We start from the raw sequence: 21,929 nt of genomic DNA on the forward strand, positions 1-21,929 counted from the left end.
ATCTTTAATTATCTTTTAATTGAACTCTCAAAATAGGGATACAATGCCCTATTAAATAGGCTAAGATTAAAGTCTAATCATAATAAAATATCCCTAAAGTAATCAGAGTTTAATCGAGAAAAGCTAGTAGAGTTTAAATTAGGAGAAGAAACCTGATTTTTATGGGAAACATGTTGCAACGTCCTCATTCGTGTTGTCACAACTTTGTCCGTTGTCGTAATTTTGGTAAGCTTCTTGCCATGACGTTGTCGACTAACTTTTGTAAGTGCGTACAAATTGTCCGATAAATGTAAGAGACACATCACAAATTTACAAACCCCTTTTGTAAGAGCTTTGGGTGTGAACTTTGTATTCGAGGCTTGGGTTTTGTATTCTCATTATACTCTCATTTTGTTTACTCCATTAATGTTAAGTGATGTCTCACTTTCCTATGATTTTGATCCTTTGTGGAAGAGTTTTCCACATAAAATTTGTGTTCGTTCTTCTCTACCTTTTCTATTTTATTTTTTATACGGGTCAATCCCCAACAAATTGATATCATAGCCTAGTTTAGCTCCCACATGTTGACTCATTCGATGGTATAACAAATTTGGATATCGAGAAGTTCGACGGGATCACATATTTTAATTTCTGGCAGTTTAGGATAATTACGGAGGTAGCTGATGTGGCTGAGAATGAGGGTGATGATTCGTTATTCTCTACATATAATTTGGTAGAAGGTAGAGTCATGCCAGATGTTATACATGTACCTGATTTAGAGAATAATCTCATCCCCTTTTGGTCTCGAATGGTTTATAGAGTGTTTGAAGCAAGGTTGGTCACAAAGGGTTACAGTTAGGTGGAGAAAGTTGATGTTTTCTCTCTTGTTCGGGTATTACTGGCATTTATTGCATTATACAACTCTGATTTGAAGACTATGAGTCTTTCAGTTTCCAAGTTCAAGCACGGTTTAGATTTGGTTAATATTTTGCAAAATTCAATTTAGGCCTATAACAGGGAATGGAAAAAGAGGCGTGATAAATACGAGTCAATGTGGAGATTTGTGGAGTGTGCCTCGCATTTATCGGACACGTTAGAGGCACTTTAGACGAGAATCAACGAACAATCAAAGAAGGGCTAAAACAGACACGAGATCGGGACGAGGAAGTCCCTAACGTCGAAATGATACGATAGTTTTTTGGCAATGGATGTGGCGTTGACGTCGTGATGAGGAGAGTCGGCATGTCATGACGTCATGACGATTCCTAATGTTATACAACCACGTTTTGTATAGCTCAACAAGACTTCTCCCAGTTGGACTCTGGTTACTTTAGGTTTTTTTTTAGTTGGTTTAGCCCTTAGAATTGAGGTTGTTTAAAGGGCCTTTGTAACCATAATTTAGATAAGCCAATCAACAAGGGCTTTTCTTTGAAGGCGACAAGATGTAATCGTATATGGAGTTTTGGTGAAAGTTTGAAAGAATTTTGTGAAACCCTTTTTGTAAGAGCTTTGGGTGTGAGCTCTGTATTCGGGGCTTGGGTTTTGTATTCTCATTGTACTCCTATTTTGTTTACTCCATTAGTGTTAAATCGATGCCTCATTTGCTCGTAGTTTTTATCCTCTTTGGAGGAGTTTTTCACGTAAAATTTGTGTTCGTTTTTCTCTACCTTTTCTATTTCATTGTTTATACGGGTCGATCCCAACAATGTTTATTAGTTTCTAACACTAACTTCTTAAAAATATAAACAAAAAAGGTTATGTGCTGAATTGAATAATTTCAACCATAAATAAAACAATCCATAGATGTGGAATGCCTCTATTTTAAAAGCTGAAAGTTTTGGTTAGGAAGTTTGAAGATCAAATTGATAGAATTTGTAAATGTGAAGGTTAAATTTATTGAATTGTTTAGGATTAGGATAAAAATGATAGAATAAGCAAGTATGTGTTATTATATCGGTTAGAAAAAGGCTTTTCGTGATCAATTTAACATCAAGTGACCAACATAAGAACGAATTCAAACATTAGTGCCTAAATTGAAATTTTTTAAAGTTGGGTGACCATTTGTATAATTTACCCAAAAAATAAAATAAAATAATTAATAATCATGTATAGAAATTAAAATTTAGCTCATTAACGTAGATAGGAAAATCGAGCTTGGATTTTTATTAATGTTCTTTTATCAAATTATTATTTATTTTGCAATTTAAATGTTATATTAATAATTTTTATCTATATTTATTTTATAATTTACTTATAATATAATAATCAATAACATACTAAGAAATTATTTTTATATTTATTTAGTAATATAATTAGCAATAAAATATATTCTCGTTAGTTCAATTTTTTTTCCAAATTTATGTTTTTATTTTTTTTTTCAAACTCATATTTTGACATATACTAACTTTTAATGTCACATACGTTACATGCGATTTTATAAATTTACTATTTAAGTAATCAAACAAATATTGTGTTTTTTTTGCAATAATTAACGTAAAATTATCGAGTATAATTAAAATATATTAACTTATTAATTCAAATATTATGATAGAAAATGTTTAAATCCGAATTACAATATTTTTAACATATTCAACAAAGTAACACTCTTCAAAATAATAATTAATTAACATAATTTACTTTAGTATTAATTAAATGATAATTAATATGCATAGATGATATATATTATAGATATATATATATATTAAAAGTATAAATATGTTACCAATAAGTGGTTGGGTGCAATGATAAATAGATTTCATTTCCAATGGGAGAATGTAGATTCAAACATTGGAGACAACATTATTGAGAGTGACAACCACGAATCCTAAACATGAATCATAAAACAAATATCCAGATATAAAAAATAATAATAAATATGCTAGATTTTATAATAAGGCTCTTAGGTAAGAATGTTTTATTTTTATTTTTTTTTCTTGTGTGTTGAATTTGAATTTTTATTTTGTTGTAATTGTGAATTTCATCTCTACTTTACAAAAACTTAAAATTAAAAATTTCTATTTTAATTTATTAGAACTTGATGGTTATACTTTACAAACCTTTTGTTTAACCATTAAACTTAAAGTTGCCAGTTCAGTAATTTATATAGAAGGAACTAAATTGAACTAACTTTACCAAATTCTAACAAATTAGTTTTTTGTAAAGTGAAGGGTTGAAAAACAAAATTAGATGTTTTTATGGTTGCTAGAAAGAAAAGATGAGGTGGCAAAAAATGATTGGTCACTAGAAACAAGTTGAGCTAACCTAATGGTTTTTATTGGTAAAACGATCTCCCTAGTCCTTCTCGATCTTGAAATCGAGCAAATTGATCTTTCTCAAATCTATCAATTTTGAAAAGAGCAACTAAGGACAATTAATCATGATTTAATGTCTTCTATCAATTATACAAAATTTTAATTGATATAATAACAAATTTAGCTCTAATATTTTACACATTCTGTCAATTTGATCCTAATTTAACAAATTTATCCCACAACATTTGTGTAAATATATAAATTTAGAGGCTGAGTTTGTTGAATTTTTTTAGAATTAAGTCCAAAATGACAAAATATATAAACATTGAAGGTTATATTTGTTATTATACCAATTAAAATTATATAAAATTGATGGAAGGCATTAACACCGTAAGTAATTCTCCTTGCTCACTTCTGAAATTAACATGGATATTGCTCCCTTTTTTTTTTAGAGGGACTAATTTGCCTAATTTCAAAATTTAGAGGAACTGGAGAGGTCTTTTACCGTTTATAATCGACCGTCTCTAAAACCCTGAAATCCTTCATGCCTATAGGCGCCCCCGCCTTGCTTTTGCCTCTTTTTCAATAGCTAAAGCTCAAAGCAACCACAAAGATCTTAAAAATTCACAGACATGGAGGTAGAAATAGAAGCTTCAGAGATGGAAGTAGAAGAACAACCACCTATTCCCAGTTCAACCAAGAAATTTGGTCTAAAGGATTACATACAAACCAATTACGGCGACGATTATGTTTTCCAAATCGTCCCCAGGTACGTTTCCTTACTTTGAAATCGATTCTAATCGTTGAAAATTGGTTTTTTTTTTTAAGTTCCCGTGGTGTTAATGTTGATGGTAATTGGGTTTTTGAAAAAGGGATGATTGGACTTCCATGGCGGTATCTTTATCGACTAATGCAGTGAAACTTTACTCGCCAATGACGGGTCAATATTTTGGAGAGTGCAAGGGACATTCCTCAACTATTAATCATATATCTTTCTCTGGTGGTTCCAATCTGCATGTTTTGCACTCTTGTTCCTCTGATGGAACTATCAGGGCGTGGGATACCAGAACTTTTCAACAGGTTAATTCATAGACCAGTGTTTTTCCCGTATGATTTTGAAATTGAACCTCTTTTTTAATTGTTTTTCGTGGATTTTGTTTGATGGGTTTTGATTTAGGTATCGTGTGTAACTGCTGGTTCTTCTCAAGAGGTTTTTAGCTTCTCATTTGGAGGGTCTGATGATAATCTTTTGGCTGCTGGATGTCAATCCCAGGTTTACTATGTCTATCCTGGCTTTCATCACATTATATGTTCTAAAGTTATTGTTTTTTGCCCCACTTTAGATCAAGCATCTGTTAGTTTTGGTATAGTTTTTCATGAATGTTTGTTATTTCTTGTTTATCAACAAGACAGATACTTTTCTGGGATTGGAGGAACAAGAAGCAAGTTGCATGCTTGGAGGAATCTCATGTGGATGATGTTACTCAGGTTAGTCTTGGCCCCTGTTCGATCTTTATCTTTTTTGAGGTCTATGGGTTTCTTTTATTTTATTTACATAATTACATCCCCATTTTTGTGGCCATGCTTGGCTTACGGAAACTTAGAATGTAGATTAAACAAATTTATGCTTTTGCGATAGGCTAGTAATGGTTAGGATTTTATCAGTTGAATCATGTAGCTTATTCTCACCATTGGTGTTTCTCCTTATTGTTGAAAGGTACATTTTGTCCCCGACCATCAAAACAAACTAGCTTCTGCTTCTGCTGATGGATTGATATGCATATTTGATACCAATGGAGATATCAATGATGATGATCATCTTGAATCTGTAAGTGCTGACTTGTTTTTCTGTTATTTTGTTTAGTGACTGGTATATCCACTAGATATCCCTCCCTCATTCTTTTAGATATGTGAAGGATGGTTCCTTCTTAGGTTCTTGTTCCTACCATGAAAACTTTTAGCAGTTAAGCTTGATAGCAATTTAGTTGGTGTATTTTTATCAGTATATAATTGAAACTTTTTGCTGGTAAAATTGTTTATAACTTCAAAGTCCTCATGTATTTTAGCACAGACTGGGTGAACTCTTATTGCATATAGTTGATTAAACTGTTAAGTAATCTGTTAACTCATCCAGATGATTAATTGTAGTACTACTTCCTATAAGTACTTCCTATGTGAGATCCTAGTTTATATTTGTTCCTTTTCAGACTAATGTCTTTTCTGTCTATACACTCTAAACATACAAGTTATTTGAGCAGCAAAAGAGTTTTATCCTTATGCTTATGGTCCATAATTTACTACTTTTTTTGCTCATCTTAGTGGTTTAGAGAATGCACTGTTTCTTTTTGACAATTCCTGCCAATAGTGACGTTATATGATTTTATTTTTGTCCCAAAAATTCAGGTTATCAATGTGGGAACTTCAATTGCAAAAGTTGGGGTTTTTGGGGACTCTTATGAGAAGCTCTGGTGTTTAACAAACATTGAGACTTTAAGGTATCTTTATCCCTGAACCATAAATTATTATGCTTTGTTTTCTGAATTTGCAAAATAGTGGATGGAATCTACTCTGTTCTCAACTCTTTCTTCTTTTAGTGCCGGTGAATCAGTACCAACATTTACCTAGAAATATTCTTGGAACAGAAATTACATTAAAGCTCGACGACTCTGCTCCAAAATGTCTTATTTTTCTTTTTCCTGCTAATTTGCTACTAAATGCATTGAATGATCCCCCCTCCCCCTCTTATATTAGTTCTTAAGACAATTATTTTACAACCCCTCGTAGTGTATGGGATTGGAAGGAAGGAACCAATGAAGCAAACTTTGAGGAAGCTCGTTCATTGGCATCAGAGAGTTGGACATTGGATCATGTAAGTCGAAAAATAAGCTTTTTCTAGGGGTAAAGCAAGCTATGAAATTGGATAAAACATGGACCAAATTTTATTGAAGATCATTTTACCAAAGAAGTCCCATCGGGGATTTTTTCTTTTTTGCAGGTTGATTATTTTGTTGATTGTCACTGTTCCGGAGGAGACAATTTATGGGTGATCGGTGGGACTAATGCTGGCTCTATAGGTTATTTTCCGGTAAAGTATAAAGGAACAGCAATTATAGGACCTCCAGAAGCCGTTCTTGGGGGTGGCCATATGGGTGTTGTTAGGAGCATATTGCCTATGCCTAGCATGAAAAGTGGAACTGCTCAAAGTCAAGGCCTTTTTGGATGGACCGGTGGTGAGGATGGTCGGTTATGCTGTTGGAAGGGTGATGATTCACCAGTCATCAGTCGGTCCTGGATCTCAAGTACAAGTGCATTGGCCCTGAAGGTACCACGAAATCGAAAAAACAGTAGGCGTTGTCCCTACTAAGTATCCATTGCTCTGCTCTCATGGTTTGTCTTTGTTCTTATCCATTGCACTTGGAAATTAAATTGTTTTACTATTTAAAGCAATTGTTTTCTTTCTTTTTCTTTTCAGCCTTCGGAAACTCTTGTTACTCCCACCATCTATTCCCCTCAAGTATATATATGTATATCACTAACAAATTTGGAGCTCTTTAGCTTTGACATTTCATGATAAGTAAATAAATTCATTCCAACAAAGTGGGTAATCATTTAACAGGTAACTGTGACGTACAGAACCTTAATAAGATAAAAGGGCAAGAAGACAAAGTGGCAAACCACAAAACAATATCTTAATCTTAATTTTTCAATGCTAAATGATATTTGGGACTTCGGACAAACCACTCCGACAGAAAAAACAAAAGGATAGAAACCAACTTCGGTCAATTGGAGGCAACCAGCTTCTAAAAATAGCAACGTTGCCCAATATAAAGAAGCATGACATCAACCTCGACCTCGGCCACCACCTATTATTACCAGAAGTAAAAAACAACAGCAGACCATTAGTCTGAATATGTCAAAATGTAAAACCAGCCATGACAGATGATTAAATTATCTGCTAAACTACAAAAGGATTTCAGTGTTTTCAATGCCAACATATGAATACACGCTTCTGCAGCCGCTTGTTTGACTTTTAGAAAATTTACCTCTGCTTCCACTGGTCTTTCCACCTGAGCCACCCCTGCCTCGTCCTCCTGCACCCTTAGCACCATCTTCAAATCCACGCCCAGCTCCTTTTGGTTGCCTTCCACCAGGACCATCTTCTCTACCTCTACCTCTGCCACGACCTAAAACAGGAGGCTTCCTATCTGACAAGGTAACCGCAGTCAAAAAGCCCAGTTAAATACTCCAGTTTCAAATGCAGAAATCTCTAATAATATCCAGTATCAGCAAGGGCAAAGTTTTGTATAGTTGGTACTGTATTCTGTGTGCAATTTTCTGGATGCACAGAATAGAATACAACACAAACAAAAGAAAAAAGGGTGTGTGGGGGGACAGAAAAGGTGGGAACATAAAGGACTACATGCATACGAAAATTACATCACTTCCAGCAAACAATTATCCAAACACAATTTCATCTGCAACATACACTTTCAGAGAATGTGCTATATATGCTTGAAATGCAACTCATCAGAGGAACATACTTCTTGTACTCATATTTTTACTTAAATTGATTACCACAGTACTGATCAACCACTTTTAATAACTAGCAACAGAAGTAAATCATACCTGCACGACTCTTTGTTTCTTCCTGAACTTTATCAATTACCTGAAATTCAATGGCAAAGTTATTCAGATTAGCAAATTGGTGAAATAAGTTGCTAAAATGGTTAGAAGAATGGCACAAGAAATTATAATAAAGACCAAGCAGCAATATTTAAGTGGAGCTTAAAATTCGAGAGGGTGCAGCACGAAGGGCATGTAAGATAAGAAGATCTAAAGTTTGTTTTCCATTAGAGATGGCAGATGTTCTTATAAAAACAAATCATTACACAGCTAGCTTCAGATTCCTAGAACAAAAAACACCCCTTTTAACACCACAGTTTTCAATCACTAAAAATCCACTTCATGCTTTCACAAAGACAACGATGAATCAAGCATTTATAAAACTTAAGAGTGAATAAAACTAAAAATGCTATACTCTTGACGTAAACTAAACAACATATATAGAGTAAAAGCTACCTCATCAGGAACTCGAAGATACTTAATTGTATTTCCACGGATATAGCATTCGGGCATTCGCCAAAACCTGTCTCCATCCTACAATATGCTTTCAATCAAACCCCAACCAAATATTTTTCTTTTTTTAAGAAAATAAAATAAGAACAATATTCTTACATTTATTCCTGAAAGGAAATAAAATAAAATGAGAAACACTGAATGAATTGATATTTGTACCTTAGAAGTGCAGATAACTTCACGAAGATGAATGTTCATCCAAGTGTCGCAATTGACTAAATGTCCATTATAAGTCTCCCCATTTTTCAGTTCCACCAGCTGTTAGCCAACAGAAAGACCAAAAAAGAAAAAGAAAAAGAAAAAAAACCAGTCATTTCAAAAATCAATAAATGAAGCAAACTTTTATCAGCAGTCCATAACGGGAGTGCAAGGGAAAGTATGCACTTACCATAGGATGGCCCTGTGCAGTTTTTAGTAGAGAAAGAGGAAGCTGGCAGAAGTTTGTATAAAACGGGTTAGCCAAGGAAATAACAGTTAACAGAAAATAAAATGAATCCAAAAGCCCTTTGACAGCCCAAGAGAAATTGCCATAATTTTTTTTCGATTTCCCCATTTTTCATACGATTTATAAGGAAATCAGAATGACAAGTTAACAGAGTAGAGTAATTTACCATCTTGTTCCCCCTTTTCGAATGCAGTAGAAGCTCAACCAAAAAATAACTGCGAGAAAAAAAAAGTCAAGACCGATATCAGAAAGAGTAAGACAAAGGAAATGATTTTAAAAAAACAAAACAAGGAATTGAATCTTATTATGATAGAACAATTACGATTTGAAATCTAACCCTAGCTCAGTCAAGAATTTATAACTAATAATTACCTTAAAGCTTCGCTTTGGTAAGAAGAAACAAAAACCCTAAATAATAAAAACACAGAAAGGGAATTGAAAATACCAACGAGAGAGAAGAAGGAACAAGGTTTACGCTTCAGTTTGAATTTCGATCTCACTGTGTTGTTTTTTCCCCGATCTCACGCACTATTTTAAAAATAGAGTTTGCTCTGAGGGGATCGGGCGGGTTCTTTTTGCCTGTAGCCCTCTACACGTTTATAAAATATAGTTGAAAATATTATCACAATAAAAAAAACGAAATACTGTAAAAATAGTTACTTTTATTTACTTTGGATTATATTTTAATTATTTGTATTTGAAATATTACATTTTATTCATCATTTTATTGTGAAGTAGTCACTTTGCCGTTAAAACCCGCTACCTTCTTAATAAAAATGGATTTTAAATGTCAACTTGAATGTCTAGTTATTAAGATAAAAATAGATTTTTAATTAAATAAATTTAATTTGAATTGTCAAATGAGTTGTTTTTTTTAAATATAAGCTTTTGTAATTTAATAGTATGCCATAAAATAAATTTTTTTATAATTTTTATGTCTATTTTATGATTTATATTCAAAATTTATAAATACTGAGTAATATTATTTTAAAGATTCGAATTTAATTTTTTTTACCCCTATAATATAAATAATGTAAACAAATTAAAAAGTAATTTATTTTTGTAATAATAACCAGACTAGTACAAGTTTTGTACATTGAAGAGAGAAACCGATTTTTGCGTTTTTAACCATGAATCTCAATTCCCTATCGATCAGTTGGAAAGAAATAAAAAAACCATTATGACTTAAAAAAAATCATGAAGACATGTTGGAAAATCAAACCAAAATTGGTTTGGAACCAAAAAAAAGCTGATGGAATGTTGTAACCAAAATAGATTCAAATAGATTGACTTTAGGGGGTTTTTTTTACAGATATAAGTTAAAAAAAAATTTTAATACTGAAATAGATTATCAGATAAATTAATTACCAAAATGGGTTATTTTTTTAATGGAGCCTATCTGAGAGGCGCCAATCAATATTTTATATTAATTTTTTAATAAAATATCATTAATTTTTTTCCAGGTCAGTATATGACCCGTATAGATACAGAGTAGTTGCGCCTATCTCAAAGGCGCCAATGGTGGAGCCTATCTGACAGGCGCCACTAGTGGTGCCATGTTGAGAGGTGTCAATGGTGGGGCCCACAGCTGGTTATTTTTTCCCTATATATATCCCTGAAACACAAACATAAATTTGAGCAAAGGAACATAAATAAGAAGATAGAGAGAAGAAAAAAATAAAAGAAAACAAGAAGAATGATAAGGTATTTTGGTTTATTTATTTTTAAATAGAATGTAGAGTCTTGTTAGTAATTTTATTATTTGAAAGTTATTTTGTTAGGTTATTAATTTTGTTAGCTTCTGAATGAAAAATTTTGCATTAGAATTTTTTTTGCATTTCGAAAATGTTTTAAGAATTTTGAAATTTTTTTAACAGATCTAGTATTGAAGATGGAGAATCAGTTTTTTGTATGCGTTTATTTCGATGGAGAAATTTTGACAACAACCGTGGGATGTATTTTTGAATGTCGTAAACAAGTAGCAATGAGATTTAATAGAAATATCTCGTTTGATGATATGAAGGAAAAAATCAGTGAAAAATTTTATAGACGTTGTGGGAGAAGAATATCAAAACTTTTCTATAAGTTTCCAGTTTCGACAGATCCAATAAAATTTACTGAAATGGAACTTGTAGACGACGAAGACGTGGAGACATTGGTCGCTTTTTATTGTGGGACTCGGAGCAACCAAAATGCACCGATTCAGTTATTTGCTGAGTTAGTCGGTGTGGAGGCAACTAAAGATCCCACTCTATTAGGTGAAGAAGATGGAGTTCAAGCGTTGTGTATGGTAGTTCCGGTATCGTATGTTGATAGTCAATCAACTATATACGGGATTGATATTGATCTTAATGCTGCACCCGAGACTGATGTGGTTGGTGATAATGTATACTATAGTAGTGATCATGTTGATCACGAAGTTGATAGTGAGAGTGATCCCAACTTGGACGAGGTCCCGGATGATATTGACGACGAAGGCGTGATTGAGGATGGAAACGTCAACGCATCGTCAATCGGAAACCAGATTCGTCGTATTGTGATACACAATAATCCTGGGGCACACATGTCTCGGATAGACCCCGGTGCGGCGCAGGTAGCCGAGTTTTCGGAGTACCCTGAAATACTACCTGCTCACCGAATGGCCGTATATTCTAATCCAGAGGAGTTGTTCGTGGGCCAGAGATTTGAAAGTAAGGAAGAATGTATATTTGCCATTAAGCGGTATAGCATGAATATATTAGTAGACTACAAAGTCGTCGAGTTTAAACCAACATTATATATTGGAGAGTGTTTGAGGTCGACAGAAGGCTACAATTGGCGGATATAAGCTGCATTTATCCAGAAGTCGCAAATGTGGGAGATACGAAAATTTGTTGGGTCTCACACATGCACTTCAACACGTATGACAGAAGATCATCAAAAACTTGATTCCAAAACTATCTGTACGTGCATCATGTCAATGGTGAAAGACATGCCGACCATTAAAGTTTCGGTACTAATTGCCGAAATACAAGCACGATTCTAGTATCGAGTATTATACCGGAAGGCATGGATAGCTAAACAGATGGCAATGGAGCAATTGTACGGAGATTTCGATGTATCGTACAATGAGTTACAGGGATGGATAGCCGCTATGAGGGAACACGTGCCGAGGATTGTCATTGAGTTGCAGACATGACCTTATTACGGGTCGAATGACCAACTACAATCGAGAAAAAAAATTTTCTATCGGATGTTCTGAACGTTTGATCAATGTGTGTGCGCATTTCCCCACTGCAAACCATTTGTGCAAGTAGATGGAACCTGACTATATGGAAAATACACACAGATCCTACTTCTTGCGGTTGCTCAAGACGGCAACAGGAACGTGCTCTCGATAGCATTTGCCATCGTCGATAAGGAGAACATGGAATCGTGAGAGTTCTTCCTTACCAACCTGCGGAGGTATGTTATTAGCAACAATAATATTTGCATCATCTCCGATAGGGGAAAATGATTAATTGCAGCCATTAGGCGTTTCGGTGTACCATTATATAAAAACTATAAAATAAATAAAAAATCAAATAAAATTACATTATATATAAATTAAATGAGTTAACAACAACTATATGATTAAAAGAGTCAGTTCTAATTAAACTTTTAATAAAATGATTTTTAATTTTTTTATAAACTTATATGTTAAACTCACCAAATACTAAACTAAACACAATAATTTATAACTTAATCCTAAATTACTAATAAATTAATTTTAAAATAATTATAAACACAAAAATTTATAACATAATCCTAAATTACTAACAAATTAATTTTAAAATAATTATAAAAAGCAAAAAAATTACAATATTCATACAAAATACTAATCCAAAATTATAAACACTAAACAAAATTATTTACTAAAATAATACATTACCTTTTTTTTTTCTTTCTTCTTTTTCTTCTCTTCTTCTCCTTTCTCTCTTTTCTTTCTCTCTTCCGTTCATGCAAGCTGTTTGGGACCTTGGGGACCATACTTATAGGCCATAAAATGCTGGTGTTGAAGGGACAACACCATGCTAGTGTTTTAGCGGCAGGCAGCAGTGCAACAAATTGCCATGGTCATTGGCGCCTCTCTATGAGGCGCAATTAGTGGCGCCTATTTGACAGGCGCCACCCGAAAACCCATTTCTCACATGTATTTTGACCCGTTGACCGTATTTTGACCCGTATTTATATTTAAATATTTTTAATAAAAATAAAAAAATTAATATTTTATTCAAACCAAATATATATATAAAATATTCATTGGCGCCTCTCAGATAGGCGCCATTAAAAAAAACAACCCATTTTTTGTAATTAATCTATCTGACAACTTATTTTAGTATTAATTTTAACTTATATCTGTAAAAAAAACCGGACTTTAGGTGTTCATAGCATGATAATTGGTGTGGTCCGTACGGGTTAGAACAATAAATTTTAGATTCTATTTTAATGAAAATTTTGATTGATACCAAAAATAATAATATATTTTAAAATAAATAATTAAAATTTAAAAAAAAATCAGAATTTGTATCTAAAATCTATTATCCCAATTTATTACTGAAATCAAACGTTTTGACTGATAGAAAACAATACCGACTACCACGCTATGAATACCTAGCAGTCAGTCAATCTATTTAAATCGATTTTAGTTCCAACATTCCGTAAGCTTTTTGGTTCGAAATCAATTTTAGTTTGATTTTTTGACATGTCTCTTCTTGAATTTCTTAAGAAAATCATAATTTTTTTCTATTTAATTATTTTTTATTTCTTTCCAAGTATTTGACAGGGACTCAGGGAATTGGGATTCATGGTTAAAAATGCAAAAATCGATTTCATTGAACTGATTTCTCTCTCTAACTTACAATACCTGTACTAGTTTGGTTATTATTAAAAAGGTTGTATTACTTTGAATTTTTTTAAGATATTTATATTATTAACCGATCTCACGTCTGCTAATAAAGAAACCTTTCTTCTTCACTAGATTTAAATGGTAGATTAAAATGTATGGTAAAAATATAATTTTTTTTATAAATAGTAAACTTGATTAAAATGTTAATTTCTTGTGTTGCAAAGCAATTTTAAAAAATCAAAATAAAAAATCGGTATTTTCTAAAATACAACATAATTATATTTTCCATATTACTTTAAAGCAACATTTTTTAACTTATCTATGAAAAAATGGGGAGCAAATTTCACCATAATTATTTTAATCTCATTCATCGAATTTAGACTGAAAAGACAATTTCTATATCCAGCCATTTTCTTGGCCGCCTTGGTTGTTCTTAGACGCCTGTAACAAGATAACATTACAAGGAAGAACCCAACAGAACAGATCCGGCAGCCATTCCTAGTACGGCAGTATCATTGTACATTTCCAGCGCTTGTTATCATCACTAGCTGGAATATATACAGAATAAGTTCAACTCAAGCCAAAAATAAAGGGCAGAACCACATGGATGGAATGGAAGGTGGGATCAACAGCTTGTGTCATTTTCATCCGGTTCTTTGCTTAGGGTTGTCAGGTCTACCAAATGTCGCATTGTTGGCCGTCCATGTGGGCAATTCCACGGAGACTTCAAGTCTGCCAAATGCTCTACTATCTGGGAATATCATGGCAAACTTGAGATGCATACCCTTGATCGAAACTAAATGAATCATTTAAAAAAGAAAAAAAAGAACATGTCCATATCAAGTAGCTTTACATAAGAACTTGTGTGTAATAATAAAATGAAAGCATGATTTGCGTGGCTAGGAATTGGCGAATGCATCCGTACTCTATGTGGAGACGCACAAATCCAACTAATATATTCAGAACCTATATGTACATGCTAGTAAGTAGAATCCCTGTTTATAAAATATAGAATGCTCGCAATGATAGAAAGAATTCAGATTACCTTCTGCATTTCATTTCGTCCAAGTGGATCTCCTACCATGACAGACGATCTGCAAGCACGTGATGCCAACATTGCACGAACTCTAGTTGGGCAAACAGAATCAGATGTGTCCATTTTATAACTACCGATTATCGAACATTCTCCTTGACTATCAGAAAGAGTAGAGATCAAATCTTTGACATCTGTTTACAGAGATATCATTCAATATGCTGTGCACAAAATCCTTCAAGACATCATTACATTTCATGAAACAAAAATACTGTCAATAAAAATTAATTAGGCACATATTCTCTAGACAGGCAAAATTCAGAATGTGTTTATTTTACAGATGCAGTGTTTTTACGCATGAGTCTAAAAATTGCCACCCCTGTTGTACCTATTTGCACGTATGGGCATGGCAAACATTTATAATGTTGTTCCCACCATTTTGATATCCATGTTTCTTGCTTAAATTGTCATTTTCACTACATTTTACGTAATGTGCATACTCAAGTACATCGGTTGCGAGTTGATAAAAAATTCCTAGTGTCATATGCGTTCTTTAACCAGAATACCTTAAAGGGGTAAAATGACTTTGATGAATAACAACGTTAAATTAAACACATAACTACCTTCAACTCCAAAAGTAATGTTTTTACTGAAGGGAACAGCTCTGAGATTAAAATGGTGCCCTGGTGGAGCATGTGGATCCTCTTCCAAAATAAACCCATTTTTCCTGAATATACAAAGATAAAAATTTATAAAATCACATTACAAGATATAATTCAGAGAGGTCATGAAAAATTGAAGTTCCAAAGGATTCCGGAAGGAAAAAGAACATATAGTTAATGAGTGAAAGGAACCGCATCTAACAGAAAATTGAACCTGATTATGTCCATATGCATTGAAGCAACTACTTCTTCTTCAGGAGATAGCTCCAATCTCAGAGGCCTGCACATGGTAAGAAGTCAAGTTCAGAATTCACTGTGGAAATTAAATGATCTTCTTAAGCAGAAAGCAGAAAACAAAACAGCTGCAAGTCTTGGACCACCAATCCAAAATAATATATGTATTTATTTTTTTCTGTGAGGGGTTTAATTTATGACACTCCGTACTTTTGCATTCCATGCTTTCCTAATCCAATTAAATACTTTTGAATTCAACACCTAAGTACAGCTGCTGCTTCAGAGCAATCACCAGAATAATATCTGTATCCAGTTCCCACCCCTTAAATGAAAAGCAAGGAAGCTAGAAATACTTCTAGCTTGTGATGATTTCAAGCATGTTTACTGTGTAAAATTTCGACCAGAAGTTTCAGAAGGGACAGCTCAATGGCTGTTCAGAAGCCACATGACGTATCCATTCAGTTCAATAGCTCAATAAAATTCACCTAATTGACAGGCACAATTACAGGATAAGTAGACAGCAATAGAGCGATAATTGTACTATAATATATAACCAACTTTTAGATCATTTTCTTCTTTGTGATCAAACCATTAGAATCTACTTTATTTACTATAGCAAAAAGATAAAAAAGACTCCTAGCATCAGGATCCCATACGTCGCTTACTGCAATTTTTTAATTATTAATTGCTGCACTTCTAGGATCTATTTACTTATCTTCAATCATCATTATCTAAAATACTTTGCATCTGATTTCAGCTTTTATAATTGAGAAAACATTATTTGAAAATAAGTAATTCAATAAACATTATAAACTCCTCACCGAAGCAAAGGCTGCTGGTTAAAGATGGTTGATTGAGCCAGATGCTCAAAATTGTATTTCTCATCAGCAGCATGCTGAAAATACACAGATCTTATTTTATTTTATTTTACAAAAAGGATAAGCAGAAAACTAATTCCATATGAAAGTGGCAAAACCAAGCAGGCATGAAAAAGAAATAGCTAAGATGTTACCTGATCCACAATAAATAAATCTTCATCTAACTTCCCAATGATGAATCCAAGATTAAATTGCCCGACCACCTGAGAAACAGAAGCAACCATTTGCCATAACTAATTAAATATGATAGTATTTCATGCATGCATATATTCAACTATCATGTTCACAGTTTCAGACTTGCACTGAAACATTAGAAAACTAACCTGCTTCATTACCAATGTTAACCTAACCTATCTAAACCAATCCTGATCAAAGACTATAAAGTGCTCTTATATATATTCAATCCAATCAACTAGAAGAAACTTGTATGAATTTAGAATTTGAGAAATTCATGCATGTCCACAAAAAGCATAAGCTAGGAAGCTGAGTGTCTCCCACAAGACTCCAGGTCCAACAAAACAGAAGGAAATAAAAGGCTTTTGTAGCACAAAGACCTTCATTCGGCTAAAGTCTTCTTTTTTGAAAAGTTTCTCCAACTCTCTGGTAGCAGCATCTAAAGCTTGTACTTTTTGCTCCACATTCTGTGGTTGAGAAAGCTCAAGTGTCGCAGCAGTATAACACCTATTGACAATATCGAAAATCAAATTACTGAAAAAAGAATTGGATAACTATTCTGCTACTTGAATTGAATATTTTCATGGACCTTGTTTTCTTCATGCCAAGGAATCTGTAACCGGTGTACAGTACTCTTGACATCCTCTGCCGCCTCTTTGTCAATAAGTCCTCAAATCTAAACTCCAAGGTAGAACATATCTTTTTATCAGATGGAGGTACGGGAGCATCTACAATTAAAGCAGAGGATAGAGACTCCGTTGTTGGAACTGTAGATGCTTTTTCAGGTACATCCTCGGGATTTTTGTGGAATAAATCAATGAGTTCTGTTCCAGCAGAAGGCACTGCTTTTTCATGATTCTCAGATTCCTGTGAAAGAACTAGTTGAAATCAGAAGAGTGATCATTGATAACAATTAGACTTCTAGGCTGATCTTCAAGATTATGAAGGATGTACACCATAAAAAGGATTTCTACCTAGGTTTTGGAGAAATGGTAGATGCATTGTACACAACTATGGTTCATAACTTTTATAACCTTTACCAAATACTCCTGTTCATCTGAGCCCTGAGGTATCTGATACTGATATATGTTTGACTCGGTTACGATAGGCAAAGAGAAGAGTCAGATAGCATAGTTTAGAACTTTGTTTTGAAAGGAAAAAACCATATGCAGGTTTTTCCTAAATATGGGTTGGACTTACTTTTATTATCATAAGGAATTTATCCAGCTTAGTTTTTATTGTCTTGTTTTGTTACTGGTAAAGCAGGACTGACCGAGTTAAGAATATATACTAGGACCATGTACCTCTCCAGGTTTTCCACTAGTGTTGCCACTAGGAGAACTAGGATTTTCAGTTTCATCCAAGATGCTATGCGCTCTGAGAAACTTTCTAGGCTCGTTCTCATTCAACTTGGAGGAATCATCAACTTGATCTCTTAAGCCCAAAGCAGGCAGATTCAAATTGCTGTTCTTCGATTGGTAATGAAGACTTTGATTTCTTAAGACAGGCACTTCAGATAACACGGTACTAATGCTTTCATGCTTCCTCTTATTTACAGTTACAAATTTGTTCAGTGATGATTGAACGTAGCCTGAATGACTACTACAATCTCTACTTACAGAATTTCCTTTCCCAATTGAAGTTGAAGGGGATGAAGAGTTCTTGCTAGCTATACTGTTCATATGAGTCGTCAAACCCCCATCGTTAGACTCCATAAAACCATCAATCTTATTCATTCTGCGTACTTGTAAGGTGAAGTCCTTCTTCAATGAATCCTCATGATGTCTAAGGGTTAATCCTCCTGATAAATCCTTTTTAGCTGTATCATCCATATGACTTGTCAATTGCCCTGCATTAGCCTCAATAACACCATCGACCATGTTTGTCCCTTGTACTCCTAAAGTCAGTATGTTCTCAAGATCACTAGATACTGACCCTTCTGATAACTGCAAACTTTGAGCGTTGATATTGACAGTTCTAAAGGAGGTTTTATCTTCTGGAGAATGTTCCCTCATGGAAACTTTCAAATTGACTCCAGCTGGAGGTGACTGCTCTGAAAGGATATTAGATTTTTCAGGTGAAGAGCAAAACTCAAAGGAACCTGCTTCGTTAGTGTCGTCAACTCCATTAACAATATAACTGGCATTACTTGAGGAATATATCTGCTGCAAACCCTCCCTCAAAGATTGCAAAATCATGCTTTCATCAGAAAAAAATACTTTTCTTTTATCAGGAGTCACATTGACATCACATGCTCTAGTTGGAATGATAAAATTCATTATGGCTACAGGATACTGCTTAGAGTTTGCACCTTTATATATTTCATTCACAAGCTTGCTCACTTTAGGCATATCCACTGGCCTACCATTTACAAAAAAGTATTGTCTGTCTCCCATACTGCGGCCACTACCCTGTCCAGACCTAGATAGAAACCCTTCAATTTTGCAGTCGTCTGATATACATATAGACACGGGCTCTAAGCAGTTAAACATGTTCATGCCAAAAACTTGTATGATGCTATCTTTGAGGGAACCACTTCCCTGCGTTTTAATAACCACAGACTTTAAATTCTTTCTGCTTGTGTTGCTGCAGACTAACCTGACTCCTTTTGCCGTAAGTGCATATGCCTGTAATGAAAAACATAAGAATAATATCCTTTTAATCCACAAAATTCAAAATTAGTGAAAGGATGAGTGCCGAGTAACAAAATGTAGACGTACCGCATAGCTATTGAGCAATGAGTATCTCTAACTCCTAACACAAAAAGGAGAAGAAAAAGCCAAATAGTAGTCTGTCATAGTAAGAGAACGGAGAGATTACACTCTTTAGCGACTGATAAATTATATAATATCATGATGCATCTATGCACTGTAAGGATGAAACCATCAGTCATGTACAAGATACTACAGGGTTAAGCAAACAATATCCAATCAAAAACTCATTGAGCATTACATAGACTCCAGTCATACTTTATAGGCATTTTTTCAGTGCCTTCCTGATAATGAATCACAAATCTTACTACGGAAAGGCTCTCATATGCATGTTGCTTCTAAATTAAGGACAAAGCCTCATAAACACGTTATGTGAACCCTATTTTACAGTCTCCAATAGGCACAACAAATAAAGACCAATCTAATGTTGTTCTCATCCACACATAAAAAGTTTAACAACATAACAAGTAATAAACTACAATTTTAAAGCTTTTGATGCCCATGGATGCACTCACATTCAACAAGGAAATAAGTTTGCCATACTCCTTGCGTATGTTGCGATGAAATTCCTTGCTTCGCACTGGTAGATTCGAAAACAACTTCTTGACAGTGACAGTTGTACCAATTTGCCGTGCAGTTTTCTTCTCAGCTATCAACAGACCAGAATGATCAAAAGTTAAATGCGTTGCAACGGGTTCATTTTTCGTTCTCGTTTCAATAGTCAGATTCCCCAAAGCGCAAAGCGAACTCAATGCCTCCCCTCTAAATCCAAACGTAGTCAGAGATTCAAGGTCTGGAAAATCCGCAAGCTTCGACGTATGGTGTTTAAGCGCCACGACCTACAAAATAATAAAAAAATAAAAACAAAAATAAAAGGTAAAAAATTTGTGCGGCTAATGGTGGAATTTTACCTTGAAATTAGCAGGTGAAATACCACAGCCATTATCGATGACCTGAAACCATTCTTCCCCGTACTCTTTGAGAGCGATTTCAATACTGGTGGCGCCAGCGTCGAGGCTGTTCTCAACGAGTTCCTTAACGGCGGAGGAGAGGTCTAATATGACTTGACCGGAGCAGATTCTGTGAACGACGCCTTTGTTAATGGGCTTAATTACAGGGGACTTAGATTGAGGCGATCCTTCCATTGGAAAAAAAGTAAATATTTCAACGAACCGAACATCCAAGAGTAATTTGAATGACACAAACCCTAGAGAATGGAGAATTTCTCTAAATGCGAAGCCAAAAGGTGAGAGCTAGTGTTTTAGCACGGGGGAGAGAGAGAGAGAGAGAGGGGTACTAAACCCTATCTGGTAGATTTTGCCGCCAAAAGACAGAAGCGAAGCAAGGAGGTGTGTACTAGGCTGGCGCCAATCAAAGTTTGACTCCATATGAAGTTATGGCACTGACACTTGCTGATATTGGCATCTTCTGATTTATGTAATTTTAAAATTATTAACTAATTTGATTAAGTTATTATATTTATAAAATTAAAATGTTACATTAATCAATTGATCGAAATGGATCAAAATTTGATTGGAATAAAACTTAAACCATTCCATACTTAATTCAAGGCTGAATTGATAGAAAGTAAAATCCACACCTTTTTTATATATTATTTCTTTTATTATATATGTAATTGATTATAATAAACCCAAAAACAAAGTTACATTTAGAACAAAATCTTGGAATATTTCTTTGTATACTTCCAACTAGACTTATTCATAGCCCACTCGAAAAGTAAGAGGATTTGGATAAAAATATATATTTAAAAATAAGTTTGGATAAAAATAAGACCCGTTTAAAAAATGAGTCGAATTTTAAGAAAGACTTTTTTGACCTAAGTTTAGCCCGACCCGAATATGCAAAATAAAAAACTGTTGTTTTTTTATTTTTTTAATATTTTGTTACCATTTCACTATTATGTTGCTAATATTTTGTTGTTATTATTTTGATATTGTATAAATGTTATTGTTAATTTGTTACTATTTTAGAGGTATTTTCTTATTAAATTGCACTTAAAGGTGAGCAAAATCCAATTTGATTCGAAAAACTCGATAAAAAATTTAAAATTTTGAATTAAAGGGTTCGAGTTATTTAAGTTAATCAAATTATTAGGATAAACTCAAATAAAAAAAATTAAAATTTTCAGTTTAACTCAAATACGAAATACACAGTTCGAGTTATCCAAAATCTGAATAAGAAAATGCAAAACTATGCCGTTTTGATAAATGTTTACTCATTAAATTAAAGGGTAAAACCATTATATTTGTTTATGTAGTTAAATAATTTGTCCATGTAAATACAACATTGAGTATAAATAATAGAATCGTTAACTCGACTAGACTTGACTCGAACTTTTTTAACTCAATTCGATTTGTAAAAAATTTAAATTGAATTCGGTTACTAAAATAAAATTTGTTAACTTGACTAATTCGAAAATTTTTGACTCGATTCGACTCGACCGAATACTCACCTCTAATTGCACATATGTTTGTATTATTTAAATATACATATTATTTTTAATTCATTTTCAATTTATTGAAAAACATTTATTTTAAT

At 33.6% G+C, this 21,929-nt stretch overlaps 3 protein-coding genes across 5 annotated transcripts; 1 reads left to right on the plus strand and 2 right to left on the minus strand.

The window, feature by feature from the left end:
* Positions 1-3,745: 3,745 nt before the first annotated feature.
* LOC107946084 (WD repeat-containing protein GTS1) lies at positions 3,746-6,701 on the plus strand. Its single transcript, XM_016880271.2, has 8 exons — positions 3,746-3,999; positions 4,103-4,310; positions 4,408-4,503; positions 4,644-4,718; positions 4,948-5,058; positions 5,634-5,725; positions 6,015-6,099; positions 6,226-6,701. The coding sequence occupies exons 1-8, from the start codon at positions 3,863-3,865 to the stop codon at positions 6,592-6,594; spliced, it is 1,173 nt and encodes a 390-aa protein (XP_016735760.1). The 5' UTR covers positions 3,746-3,862; the 3' UTR covers positions 6,595-6,701.
* A 112-nt stretch (positions 6,702-6,813) lies between these two features.
* Positions 6,814-9,432, minus strand: LOC107946085 (sm-like protein LSM4). Of its 2 annotated transcripts, none has more exons than XM_016880272.2 (8): positions 9,257-9,432; positions 8,978-9,026; positions 8,755-8,796; positions 8,526-8,624; positions 8,310-8,387; positions 7,857-7,896; positions 7,274-7,435; positions 6,814-7,093 (listed from the first exon to the last, which is right to left on the minus strand). In XM_016880272.2, exons 2-8 carry the CDS (start codon positions 8,978-8,980, stop codon positions 7,071-7,073), a joined length of 447 nt encoding a protein of 148 aa, XP_016735761.2. In that variant the 5' UTR covers positions 8,981-9,026; positions 9,257-9,432; the 3' UTR covers positions 6,814-7,070. The 2 variants fall into 2 exon arrangements, with proteins under 2 accessions (XP_016735761.2, XP_016735763.2); XM_016880274.2 differs by having other exon boundaries at positions 9,184-9,383.
* Positions 9,433-14,024: 4,592 nt separating this feature from the next.
* LOC107946086 (DNA mismatch repair protein PMS1) lies at positions 14,025-20,772 on the minus strand. Of its 2 annotated transcripts, none has more exons than XM_016880275.2 (11): positions 20,282-20,772; positions 19,886-20,209; positions 17,964-19,286; positions 17,249-17,526; positions 17,040-17,166; positions 16,620-16,688; positions 16,429-16,502; positions 15,588-15,653; positions 15,335-15,438; positions 14,724-14,905; positions 14,025-14,429 (listed from the first exon to the last, which is right to left on the minus strand). In XM_016880275.2, the coding sequence occupies exons 1-11, from the start codon at positions 20,513-20,515 to the stop codon at positions 14,304-14,306; spliced, it is 2,907 nt and encodes a 968-aa protein (XP_016735764.2). In that variant the 5' UTR covers positions 20,516-20,772; the 3' UTR covers positions 14,025-14,303. The 2 variants fall into 2 exon arrangements, with proteins under 2 accessions (XP_016735764.2, XP_040962778.1); XM_041106844.1 differs by having other exon boundaries at positions 14,025-14,474; positions 20,282-20,769.
* Positions 20,773-21,929: the final 1,157 nt, after the last annotated feature.

The sequence above is a fragment of the Gossypium hirsutum genome, chromosome D12, assembly GCF_007990345.1.
Source record: "Gossypium hirsutum isolate 1008001.06 chromosome D12, Gossypium_hirsutum_v2.1, whole genome shotgun sequence".
Lineage (NCBI taxonomy): Eukaryota > Viridiplantae > Streptophyta > Magnoliopsida > Malvales > Malvaceae > Gossypium > Gossypium hirsutum.

Excerpts from the sequence above, each read along its gene's own strand:
- LOC107946084 (XM_016880271.2), top strand. The coding sequence starts at position 3,863 with ATGGAGGTAGAAATAGAAGCTTCAGAGATGGAAGTAGAAGAACAACCA. Across the intron at positions 4,000-4,102 it reads GTTTTCCAAATCGTCCCCAG|GGATGATTGGACTTCCATGG; the intron begins GTACGTTTCCTT and ends TTTTTGAAAAAG. Across the intron at positions 4,504-4,643 it reads CTGCTGGATGTCAATCCCAG|ATACTTTTCTGGGATTGGAG; the intron begins GTTTACTATGTC and ends TCAACAAGACAG.
- LOC107946085 (XM_016880272.2), bottom strand. Across the intron at positions 8,625-8,754 it reads CTGCACAGGGCCATCCTATG|CTGGTGGAACTGAAAAATGG; the intron begins GTAAGTGCATAC and ends GTTGGCTAACAG. Across the intron at positions 7,897-8,309 it reads ATCTTCGAGTTCCTGATGAG|GTAATTGATAAAGTTCAGGA; the intron begins GTAGCTTTTACT and ends ATTGAATTTCAG.
- LOC107946086 (XM_016880275.2), bottom strand. The coding sequence starts at position 20,515 with ATGGAAGGATCGCCTCAATCTAAGTCCCCTGTAATTAAGCCCATTAAC. Across the intron at positions 16,503-16,619 it reads ATTTATTTATTGTGGATCAG|CATGCTGCTGATGAGAAATA; the intron begins GTAACATCTTAG and ends GTGTATTTTCAG. Across the intron at positions 15,654-16,428 it reads AACCAGCAGCCTTTGCTTCG|GCCTCTGAGATTGGAGCTAT; the intron begins GTGAGGAGTTTA and ends TACCATGTGCAG.